The sequence below is a fragment of the Dermacentor albipictus genome, chromosome 3 (assembly GCF_038994185.2).
Source record: "Dermacentor albipictus isolate Rhodes 1998 colony chromosome 3, USDA_Dalb.pri_finalv2, whole genome shotgun sequence".
In the NCBI taxonomy this organism is placed as follows: domain Eukaryota; kingdom Metazoa; phylum Arthropoda; class Arachnida; order Ixodida; family Ixodidae; genus Dermacentor; species Dermacentor albipictus.
In genome coordinates this window covers 83877660-83890823 of record NC_091823.1, presented here as the reverse complement: position 1 = coordinate 83890823, position 13164 = coordinate 83877660, and the positions used below count along the sequence as shown (strand labels likewise).

Sequence of the window (13164 nt, the reverse complement as noted above, 5' to 3'; positions counted from 1 at the left end):
AAGCTGCAAGAACGACAATGCGCATCTTAGGCTGCTCAGGCCCTGTCAGCTCAGTGCGCGTCAGTGTCTTGTCAGCATCTCCCGCAACATTTTGCACACTGCTTCGCATTAAATAGATGTCAACAACAGTTTACCCGCCAAATTTTTTTTCTGTGGCTTCGGATTGTATGTATTCCCAATTAGTACATTTTTTTTTCTTGTTTCTTATACCAGAACTGATGAATGACATTCTCCTGTAGTCTTCAGCTTCACAGTATCCTTTTTCCTGTGCATTATGCACTGCAACTAAAACGATTATGCAGTGCGCTAAGTAACAGTTGAGGATTTCAGTATTTCACTTGTTTCGTGGTGTAGGAGCAAGCGCTGTGCCTATAGCACGGATGAACTTTTTCAAACCTCATTGACAAGCTGTGCTAAGGTTTTTTACTTTTATGTTTGATTAGATGATTCACAGCACCAGTGGACCTACATTGTGGATAATACGCTTGTGATTGGCAAAACACTGTGCTTAGCTGGTGGAACACAGAAACTGATTGGCATTGGCTGACATGGTGCAGCAAGATAGTTAATAAAGGCCATATGTTCCCGAGTCTCCAGATGTGTATGCAGTGGCTTTATAAATTGTTCCCTTTATAGTGTTAGCATTCGGGTTGACTCGGTAGTGTTCACCAGGCCCATTGTTGCAGAAATTGAACTAGCATTGAGCTTGGGGGGATGCTTTGATTGACCAGAACTTTGGGTAAAAAAAGCATTACGTGTAGACTGAACTGAGAAAATTATCTTGATATGGAACAATTCTTGTTTGTACCTTGTATTTCAACAGCACGAAGATGTCGCGACTTGCCTAATTCACATTTCATCTGAAGCCAGGTGGCTAATGATGTGAACTTGTTATTTTTTTTTCTTTTTCTGTTTACATGCAGCAAAATAACCACCAACCTGCATCGTCGCTTTGTGAGTCAAAGCTGTACGCCTGCAGGCTGAAAGACTCTGTCACTTTCTGTCGAGCCCTTCTCCTCTCTGCAGCACGCACAAAGGATGACAAGGTAGGTGGCATAACTGATGATGGCAATTCACGAAACCTAATCAAATTCACCAGCATTTGCTTCAGTTGTTGTTGGAATTGCCCAGACAGAGGTGCTCATTGAGCATTTAATTTGACGCTCGTTTGTGTATAATGAACATTGAAAATGCTTGTGTGACAGTACTAATACTGCAGCCTATTACTTTTTTGCTCTGTGTCATGTCTTTTGTAAATGTTCATGAGTGAAAAGGTGCAGATTGTAAAGCATCTGAAATGACTTTTCTCATGAAGAATTTCCTTGTTTCAGGATTGACTAAAACAGTAGCATTGTGCTAATTTGTGATTTTATTTCTTCCTCTTTCATCCCGTGTTGGGATGTTAACTTTCTGCCAACAGGTGCTTGTGAGGCTTGTGGACATTGGCAAGGAGACTCTGGTGTCTGCATCAAATCTTTATGAGCTTGACATCTTTGGGGAAAGCTTTGTGAGCTTCCCGCACCAGGTTTGTGCCGTGCATGCATCTTCCGTCTATCGCATTGTAGCTGTTGAGCAGTACAACATGTAAGATAACCTGAATATGTTTGAGTGCTGCTGTGTGAAGGATGATAGTGTATATAAGAACTATGTGCTTACTTGGGCACGATCACACTCTTACCTTCAAAACATGCAAAAAAAATACGGGGTTAGAATTAATGCTAGAACAATGTTGATGCCAGCGCTCTAGTGCAAATCATCTTTCAAGCACATTTGACTGATGCCACCTGGTCGAACTTTCTTAGAAGGAATGTGACTGTTTGACAGGAAGCGAAGAAGTGTTTCATAGAGGTGTGCAAATACAGTCGCCGACCGTTTATTGGACCTCACGGGGATCGCGGAAATGTCCGAATAAACAGGTGCCTGAAAAACTGATTCAGAAAAGAAAAAAAAATCCTTTATTTCTATGCACTTATTCGGGCTCAGCAGTAGGCTTGAAGAAATTGTGAATGCGCCGTTGCACGCTGTTCCGTTTACGCGCAGTCAGATCAGCCTGAATCTCAGAGAGGGTCATGCGGTTACGATAGGCAGCTGAAGGCACAGTCACTGCTTGCACAAGCTCCGTGTGCGACGGCAGCAGCACACCTGGTGCATCATCTTCCAACTCAGAGTCATCGTCCAGCGGGGCAGCAGAAACCTGACGAACGATCTTGTCGTCATCGAGTTCTGCACATGTCAGTACAGCTCTGTCAGCATCTGTGAAACTGTAATCCGAGACCGTGTTCTTCAAAATATTAAATACGCTGGCAACTCCGCTTTGAGACTGGCCGCTGTGGGCTTGCTGCACAATGGCGATTTTTTTCGCCATGACATTGTGGTATATTTAGAACCACACTTGCCGGCATTCCCCAGCGCAGTTTGCGCGGGCCCTGTCAGTGCCATTAGACACTTGACGCGATGTTTCCGTATGCCGTGTTGGATCACTGCAACCTCAACACAGCACACAAAGCAAACGCCAACGTGCCGTCACGCCGACACCAATTGCACAAACTAAAAATGTGGCCTACTCGCAGCTTCGTGCACGAGGAAACAAATCAGCTGCTGGATTGCCTTGACATGGCTTACTAAGCTGATTCCGGAACTGTTGTAGCCACTCTACTGAACCAGGCAGAAACGATGATGATGAGCGGGGATTTGCAGTAGCACTACCTCGTAAGGCAGCAAGGAGGCTCAGTTCAATACAAAAATTACATTCAGCAATTTGAACCATGCACCGGTCAGAGTCAATGGGGGCAACTTGCATCGATCAAGTTGGCTCAAGGAGTGTCCGAAAAATTAAACGAGAGGTTGCAAGGTGTCCAAACTTTCGGCATTTATACATTATGGTCTATGGGGAGAATGCTGGTGCCGTGAAGCAGTCCAAATAATCGAGCATGTCCGAATTTTTGGAGTCAGAAAAATCAGTCGGCGACTGTAGTAATTTTCGAGACCAAATCAAATAGGAATAGAAGTGCAGAAATTCATCAAATTTATTATTGAGTACTTTACATAAAGTGAACAGCCATTCTCACCATTAATATAAAATGAGCTTCACATCCTAGTTTACTCGCAATGTTAGCAGGCTTCCATCATTACAAGTAATGAAACATTGTTTATTAAAAGCACAGTAGGGGCAAACAAGCTGCTTATCCACATGCTCTGGACTTGTAGGTGAATGCAAATGGTGATCTAGCCAGTCTGGTGCCTGACTCCCTGAGAGACATACCATGCTCCACTACGTAACTTCTATACTCAATCTCAAACTCAAACTCAAGTGATTTGCAGCACCGCCATAGGTACGAGGTGCACTCGGGCATTATCATTGCGCAGCGGGATATAGTTTCAGGTGTAACTGTCTGATTATTGGAAGGATTAATGAGATTTATTTTGGCTTGCTTTGTTGTACATTTTAGCAATACATAGCATGTGCAGCCCATTGCACATGCACGTCGTATATGGCGAATTAACTGTGGCATTAGCCGCCGGAAAATGTAATAGCCACCCTAACCGCAATTACGTAGCAATGTGGTAGTGTCCTTATAGCCCGGACCATCTGCTTCTATCTGTGCTTGTTACTGCCTTTCTGCTTTGACAGCAAAAAATAAAGGCTGAATTCAGTCACCGCTTCGTGTCATTGCATGCTCAGGGCCAAGCATCAGGTATGTTTTGTCTTCATTACTGACATTAGATGTTTGTTTTGGCGCTGCTAAGTGGTGCTACACAGGTGGTGCTGAACCATAAAAGCAGTTTCATTTCCATTTGGAAGATGATGCCATAGCATTAGCACTGGTGATGCATTGTTGATGCAGAACGCTATATAGGCCTAAATGTTCACTGCATCATTAATTTAATGCTCCGCTCTAGTATGGTACGTGGTGACGTTGACTAGCATATGACAAATAGATGCCGAGCATATGATGCGGTGCGGGTGAACATTTATAAGTGCATTCGCCATTACTACTGGCTAAGGAGGCTGCAAGGAACTGCTGAGAGAGCGTATAGATGAAGTGAAGCCCCCTGTCACGTTCAAGTAAATGCAGCTTATGGTTACAACTAAGGGTCTGTGAATACTGAACAGTGGATTTCGAATCGAATCAAGGAAGAAAAAGCCAAATATTGAATCGAATACCGTATTTACTCGCATAATGATCGCACTTGCGTAATGATCGCACCCCTGAATTTTGTCATCAAAGTTAGTTTTTTAAAAATTTCCCGTGTAATGATCGCACCCCGAACTTGCCACAGCGATATGTCGTGTGCCAAGTCTAGCTAATAATGATCGCGCTTACAATCTGTCGAATGCTACACGAACGACTCTTCAAGACAAACCAAGTGGTCTGCACGCACCAAACATTCTTAAGCAGATGCCCCATTTCATTCCTTTCATCATTTTCCACACTTCCATGACAAAAAAAAAAAAAAACCACACTTGCTTTTATCATGCGTAGGCTTTACAATGGTTGTGGTCAACAACAACAACAACGAAAAAGGTGCCCTTCGATTCTTCTCGTCTGCACTCGTGGGCACGCAACAAACCGTGAGTGGCAACGATAGCAGCCACATTTACACTGATACGTTAGAAGTGTACCCTATTCATACGCCGACGCTTGTAACACAGCTAAGATATTCGCCCACCCTTAGCGGGAACATGCCGCGTAAGGATAGTAGTGAAGACAAATTCCGCAGTTTCCGCAGCATGCCCGCCATGTGTTTCTATGTCACTTGCAGCTAAGCGCGCCCATCTGTTTCTGTCCCCACAAAGTGGACATGGCTACGTTATTGCCGCAAACTTGCTGATATTAGCTATATTATTCATTACAGATACGGAAGAAACTGTTCCAATGCATGTAATGTACTCACGAGAATGAAAAAAAATCACGTTCAGCGCGTTCGGCTTTCTCCACCGGCCGCCATTTTTATTTTGGTGTCCCGCACTACATATAGCAGCAGCCGCCTATTTGTTGACGTGTTGTCATCCTGCAGCAAACACAAAAATGAAAAAAAAAATCTTTTTGCGAGACATTTAACCCGTGTAATGATCGCACCCCTGAATTAGCGTCAATTTTTTTTGGACAAGAAAGTGTGATCATTATGCGAGTAAATACGGTATTGAATATATAAGAATTTAACAAAATGGTTAATTCTTGCAAATTTTGACAAGAAAACACAATGCTGCACATACTCGGAAGCCCCCTAGCATTGCATAGCAAGGATGTAGCCAGCTATAAGTAACATAAATATTGTTGCAGTGTATTTGGACAGGACCATGCATGCAAGAGGAAGTAATAGACAGTCTCCCAGAGCTGCACCCTTTCTACCAGGCTGCGCAATTAGCTTTTCCCCATGTACATAGTTGTAAATACATTTGTGCATCAGGCTTCTTCTTTGTAACAATATCAAAATATACAGTACAGTATATTAAATTATCTTATTAAAATCTTAATACAGGAAACTTCAAATTTGTATGCCACTACTGACTAAAGCTCAGTTATAGTGTATAAACGTCTAGGGAGTATCTCTTTATCAACAGGATGTCTGTTAATAGAATGAACTGCTCTTTTCCCTCTGAAGCTAAAGAATTAGTGATGCTGTAATGAATACCAATGAGGTTCTCAGTTCGTATAGTGGACCTGTGTTTCATGGCAATCTTTTATTGCATAGAAAGTTCTGCTTTCCAGTTTTTCTGCAAACTACAAAAGAGCTTTTCCATATCACGGCAGCTAGGTTATCGTAAGGCCAATCTGCACAACAGACAAAATCGCACACTGTGCATTACATGGCTCAGTCACCGTTCTGCATGTAGCCATCATTGGTCGACTGTTGTCGCCGTCAATGTTAAAGAACAGGCGTCTTTTTATTGTCAGGTTTGGTGGGATTTGTCACCTGTCAGACTCTGAACTCGAGAAGGTTGCAGCAAGATTACTGAACCCCCACTCCCCCCCACATATATTTTTTTTTCTGGCCAATCTGCCGTTCGTGCAAATGTTTGCAGCCGAGTCATCGACGCACTAGTCGCATGACACTTTCGTGCCTCCATGTAAATCTAAACATAGTCTTGTGTCGGGTTGCTTGACACTATAAAGAGACCGACGTGCCTCTGTGAACAGCGTCGGGAACAAGAGATGGTACCACACGGTGTGTCGCAAGGATGGCGGCTGTGAACATGTTTGTTGCCATCCCGTGCACTCGCCTTCGTTTGTGAGGCGGTTTGGTGGCTTTCTGAGTATTGTGCAGCTTCTGTGAATAGATCTGTATTGATTCGGCACCAAATTGTAACTTTAAATGCTGGCGCCTCATAAAGCAGTGCCGATTCAGCCTTATGGCCTAGGCCATGACAAACAGTTCACCTCTGGCCAATGTTTTAATGGGCTGCAAGCTGCCGCAGAATGTGCAACACTACTATGGTTGTACAGGTGCCTCATGCATGATCCTCTAAGCTCATGTGTATGGGTTAGATTTGCAGCAGTTAATTGAAGCAGCGTTATTAAGTTATTTTGCTGTGTATCCAACAGGAACGGCATGCCTTGCGGCGGCTAATCAATCCTATGTTTGGACTTGGTTTTGCACTTTCCAAAATACCCGCTGCTTTTGTTGCCATTCCCTCTGTCCACATCACATTATTATTTCGATCAGTTCTGTCGACCCGAACGAACTTCGTACCAACAGAGGTGGTGCTATCCCGCGAATTGCAGCATTCAGGCACTATGTGTGATTTCTGCACCAGGTTGACACGGTGGAGCGTATGCACTCGGACAGAAGCATTTGCAGATACAAAATCTGCAACTGTGTCAGCTAGTGTGGCCCATCTGCATCATGCTCGGCACTCCTTGGGCCGGAAACAATGAAACGAGGCTGTCATTTGTGTAGCTACACGCATGAGGGGCCCCATGGTGCATGCAACATTCGGCACTTTATGGTTCTCCATACCGAATGGGTATTTGAAAAATTGAACTGTACCTAATAGGTTCGTGAGTTGTAATATTTGAACAGTCACTATTTGATTCGATTTGTGGATCGAATTATTTGAGCTGTTATTATTTGATTCAGTGATATTTGAGTATTCACACACCTCTAGTTACAACAACAAAACATTTGTTATGTCAATCTAGCAAATGTAGACAGTGTCAGGGCAGATGACTCAGTGCAGATGAACACATTTTCAGCAGTGTTAGGCCTTCCTATAGGCTAAAATGTCATGTACCTTCCACAGTGCTGCAAGGAACTACTGAGATAGCATATAAAGTAGAACCTCATTGACATGTTCCCATTACATACGTTTTCCTGGTGCCAACGTTTCCAATCGAGAACGAAAAAAATGACCCAATAGAGTAATGCTCATTTTTTACTGGTTCATACGTTCTCGGAAAATTCTTTACACTTCCTGTAGTTTCTGCGGTGCAGAAAGGAATAATGTCTGCACATAACATAGTCTTTCAAAATGTTTTTTTATCCACTGTGTCAGAAGGCAGGCACATTTTGTTCGATTTACTTTATCTATCTCATTCATCATCCATCATCTTCATTTTTCAACCTGCACTGCAGGCCACTTTGGTTAATGGGAGGCCTCCATGACTTGGAATATTCTGCTGCTGCTGTCCTGGGAGAACAATATATAATTGGCACAGATAAAATTTATTAAAAATAGGGGTATTATCGCTGATGCGTGTGGAAAGTTTAACCCTTTTTCTGCCTCTGTGACGAGTGCAGTTGTCAAGTTAATTTGTACAAATATAGCCGATAACAACTGTGGACGTATTAAGGCCACATTACAGGAAATCTCAGGGAAATTCCGTACACTTGCTCTAATTTCCTATCGGATGAAAAGGGTTGATGCATGTATGTAAGTTTCCTTGTTGCTAGTACAGGAAAAGAGAAAATGGGTGTGGAGAAACAAGGAACTTTTATTGCATATATTTATTTCATTTCTCTCCTGCTCTCCTTTCTCCTTCAATCTGCGCTGTAGGCCTCTATGACGAGACTTCCATCACAGAAGTGGGTTAGAGGAATATGGGTTATAGAGAAAAACAAATCATGGACAAAACCCATCTCGTTAAAACTGTGCAATTTATGTAGTTCTTGAGATAGTGCAGCCGACCACTTTTGTCAAAGACCAAACACACGGGTGAAGTCTTTGGTTGACCACGCATCATCAGAGTCTGTTGTTTTCACCTGGCACTAAGTGCACGGTGAGCCGGTGATGGACATTCCTCACAATGTTAGTTTTGCTGGGCTGATCAACACTGTACTGGGAGAAGCTTCAATCAGCCACAATGTACTTGTGCAAGCAGGATCGGTGAAAGTGAATCTTCAGCTTGAGACACTGAGCGTGAACTTGTTCTGAAACTCGTATACTGTGACAGTCTCAAACAGCAAGCGCATGCCGAGATGAGCATGGTCTTGACTGTAATGAAACAATAGCAACAGCACATGATGCAACAAAGGGAAGTAATGGAATGTTTGGCCAAGTCATCAAATCAAGAAAATCCAACACCAAATATAGTAAAGCCAGACATGTTTGAAGGAGACTCATAATGTGCACACTATTGGCTGTGGTTTATTGAGTACACCTGTTTCAAGAATACGTGTAACCTGAGTGCCCTTCGCACTGCTAAAAAAAATCTTTTTATAACGTCGACCTGCCCAAGCTACTTACTCAAAATCCTCGGCAGTTCTGGCGCATTTTAAATCCCAAAGAAGCTCGTACCATCAGCGTGACAAACGCAGCAGGCGACACCGCCACGGACGCCGAGTGCGCCGATATATTCAACACAGCATTTTTTTCCGTGTTTACAAAAGAAACTACCACTCCAGACTCTCCACTACCTACTAACATAACATCACATATGCCACCCATTGTATTTTCGGTAGATGGTATACTATCAATCATTGAAAAAAACAAATTATGTACTTCTTCTGGTGTAGGCGAAATTAACTCAAAGATCCTAATGAATACTAAGCATATATCCGCGGCATGTTTCACTCTGTTGTTCACGCAATCATTGTCTACAGGTACTTTACCGGATTGGAAAGTGGGAAAGGTCGTTCCAGTATTCAAAGCAGGTAACAAAGACTCCCCCTTAAACTACCGCCCCATTTCATTAACTAGTGTTCCTTGCAAAATCATGGAACATGTCATATACTCGCATATCATGAACTTTTTAGACTCGGAAAACTTCTTTCATCCTTCACAACATGGTTTTCGTAAAGGGCTTTCATGTGAAACACAACTAGCTTGATAACATGATAACAACGTTCAAACCGATGCAATCTTTCTAGACTACTCTAAAGCTTTTGACACAGTGCCTCATAACCGCTTGCTAATAAAATTATCTAGATTGAACTTGGATCCTCTTGTAGTACAATGGATAAAAGAATTCCTTACTAATCGTTCCCAGTTCGTCTTTGTCAATAACGTCTCCTCCGAACCCCTCCCTGTCACTTCAGGTGTCCCTCAAGGCTCAGTCTTAGGACCGCTTCTTTTCCTAATATACATGAACGATCTTCCGCTGCATGTATCTTGTCCTATTCGTATGTTCGCTGACGACTGTGTGATTTATCGTACTGTGACTAACATCTCTGACCAAGCATCTCTCCAGAATGACCTTAATAATGTGCAGGACTGGTGCAACCATTGGCAAATGGCCTTGAACCCTAACAAGTGCAAATTTATTTCAATTTCCCGCCGTCGTAATCCTTATCTGTCTACTTACACAATTGCAAACGTCCCACTAGAATCAGTTCTAACCTATAAGTACTTAGGCGTAACCCTGTCCCACGACCTTTCCTGGAATGCGCATGCTACTAACGTAATCTCGTCAGCAAACAAGTCCCTTGGGTTCATGAGGCGTCATCTTCGTCATGCTCCACAGCACGTCAAACTACTCGCATACAAATCATTTGTCAGGCCACAACTGGAATATGCCGCCGCCATCTGGAACCCTCATCAAACATACATCATCAATGCACTCGAGTCGGTTCAAAATCGTGCGACTAGATTCATCCATTCTTCATATTCATATAACATCAGCGTTTCACACTTAAAGGCACAATCTAGCTTGGCATCTCTTGCTTTTCGTCGTCGCATCGCCACGCTCTCTCTTTATCACAAATTTTTTTACAGCTCACTAAGCCGCCCGCCTTACGTCACGCCATCATCTTCACGCATGTCACAGCGCACCAGCCATCAACTCCAAGTTTCTCGCCCTCGAACACGAACTGTCACTTTTCAATCATCATTTTTTCCTCGAGCTGCCAAGGACTGGAACGACCTACCCATTAATGTCGCTGCCATCACATGTCATTCACAATTTCTAGAAACTGTTGAAACTTGTATTTCAATGTAACACCTGCCTTTTCCTATGTTCACATGTTAACCACCCCTTATGTAATACCCCGAATGGGGTCTTTAAGGTAATAAAATGAAAATGAAATGAAATGAAACTCCGACAAAGATTTTGAGTATGTGCTGGTTATTGCCAAGAAATGATACAATGTGCAAATTATGAATCAGGCTCTAACACATTGGGATGGCAATGTAATGCCCAGAGACAATTTACGAGCAGAAGATGCTCTTCAGGTGCCTAGCATAACAAAGGCTGATTTCTAACTAAGAGGACATCAAGACCCAGAGCTCATCTGAATAATGTATATGTCCAGAGATAAAAAGATGTGGCTGAAGAAGCAAGAAATGTCGGACTCTGGTATTATCCAGCTTCCTTCGGTATCCTCATTTGCTTCTCCTATAACTATTGCATCTAAAGAAGACGTAAAATGTTTGCCTCTGTACAGATTGCTGGGCTCTCAATCATAAAACAGAATTGATACATTATCTAATGCCGAGGATCTACAACATCATTGATGTCACTGAGGGCTGCCATTGTTTTCCCCAACTAGACCCCTGCAAGTGTTTCTGCAGGTCCTACTGAGTGAAGAAATGAAAAACACTGCATTTTTTCGGCAATTTGACTTGTTGAAATGCAACAACCTACCATTCAGTTGAAAAAACTTCTTTTTGTGGTTCCTGAAGATGATGACTAAAATACCGAAACCTTGCTTTGGCACATACTGCAGAGTATGCATTGAGGGCACCATATTCAAAGGAGGGGCACCACAATCACGAGTTCTTCACGCCTTCAGCCTTGCTCAACTTTGCCAACTTCTAGGAAAGTGCCTTCTTTCATAGTAAAATAATATTTCTCAGAAGAGTCTTCTATGGACATACTAAAACCACTAAAGGTTCCGAGGAAGAAGTTTTCAAACTGGTAAATCTTTGTGACCTACACTTCCTGCATGTTTTCGCAAGCGCCCAACTGCAGGTATAAATAAAGTTTCTCCAATCCAATCCAATCTCTGCCTTTATATATGTATAGTCCGTTATATATGCAGGAAGAACAAGGTGCTTTGCACATTTAACCCAGAAAAACATACCTTTTTAATCCAGCAGTGTGAAGGTGCCTATTATGAGCTATTAAAGTTAGCATATTGTCAGACCCTATTTTATGGATACATAAATTTTCTCTACTTTTTGTGGTGAACGTTTAACGCTATGCTGCCATTGCAGATCTGTACCAGAAACACTCAAGACGAGCGAATCAACAGATACACCACATGGTTGGGTACTACAGCTCGCTGAAATTTGCTGAAATCAATTACTCGACCATAGAAAAAAAGCTCTAACTATCTTTAATAGCTGCTCAATATTTTCGTATTTGCCTGGAAGGTAACGAATTCATGCTATTCACTGTTAATTAAGCACTGAATCGCCTTCCTAGCAGGGCCCAACCAGATGGGTAAAGTATCTTCAACAATTCAACTTCGTAATTTCATACCATCCTGGCCTGCTTCGCACTGACGCAGACGCACCATCTAAGTTACTTGTAGATGAGGCAAGCGAGCATGTAGAAGGAATCAATCACATTAAGCTGTGTGGGGAGCTACATAAGAACTTGTGTTTATCAATGAAAATTATCATGTACCACCCACCATGGTTCTGAGATTCTTCATGTGTAAAACAACAATCCTGGATCGGGTGGACATGACAGCTTCTGGCACACACATAATAAATAAGTCGTAAGGTTTACATGGCTAGGCATGAAAAACGACAAAAGCAATTGCATCTGAATGGGCTACCACTGCTAGGTGAACAAAGTTAAGTAATCGACTACCAATATGACAACCCCAGAATAGTCGAGTCTCTTGTTTGAAGTCATTCATTTGGACTTTGCAGAGCTCAAAAAGATGGGAAAGTAGCCAGATGAATACAGTATTTTCATCTGTCCATAGATGAGTGCACAAGAGAAACTTCGATAAAGCATAGCAGTGAAGTACTGGACATTCAAACTAGGGCTATGTCCTTGTAAGGAAATGTGTTGTACCTTCAAATAGTAAATTCTATGCAGTGTCCCAAGTGGTTGGGCCCACATTTCAGCATGGGATCTTGAAGAATGACTGGTACACCAAAGCTTCAGGTCAAACAGTGTGCCTCTATTCGCAACATATTCAATATTACACCGGGAGGGTGTCTTGAAAAGAAGTCTGGGAGAGTGAAGCAATCTGCGCTAGACAAATTACAGAAGAAAAAAGACGGGAAAATGGAGGAAGAAGTGAAAGAATAGAGGCCAAATGGTGGATCACACTCGGTTATATTAAAGGGGCTTTAACCACCTTTTATCCAAGTTGAGAAATGCATTTGAATATAAAGGGGCCCTGAACCACTTTTTGTCAAAGTGGGGAAATGCATTTGAAGTTAAAACAGTCTATTTCAGAAGTACTGTGCCACAACAAGTACTTCAATGTATTAAGCAGAAACGGAGTTATTGGCAATCAACTACCACCCCCTTTGCAGTGCTTCTGCTCCTTCATGAATGCCTTAAACTGCGAAGGCTACAGCGTAGCGGGGCATGCCCATCATGCTTCGCCTACTTAAGATAATCTTGGCGCATAGTTCAAATTTGATTTTGGACATTCACGTAGAAGCCGCTACTTCCAATTCTGGCACCTACGACACACCAAACTCGGTGGCTATCCCTCAGATTACAGTTCAGGGTGTCTCATCCCTTTGTTGTGCTACAGTGTACTAGGTAGCTATATGTGTGGCTATTCTTGCACATTTCCTTTCGCACTTATCTC

At 42.6% G+C, this 13164-nt stretch overlaps 1 protein-coding gene across 3 annotated transcripts in view; it reads left to right on the top strand.

Moving 5' to 3' along the window:
- Nucleotides 1–13164, top strand: part of LOC135898896 (tudor domain-containing protein 7B-like) — a 95391-nt gene that overhangs the window by 38479 nt on the left and 43748 nt on the right. For all 3 annotated transcript variants that reach the window (XM_065428102.2, XM_065428104.2, XM_065428103.2), the window contains 2 exons: nt 924–1046; nt 1421–1525. In XM_065428102.2, the coding sequence (XP_065284174.2) occupies nt 924–1046; nt 1421–1525 (228 nt within the window). The remainder of the gene's footprint in view (nt 1–923; nt 1047–1420; nt 1526–13164) is intronic.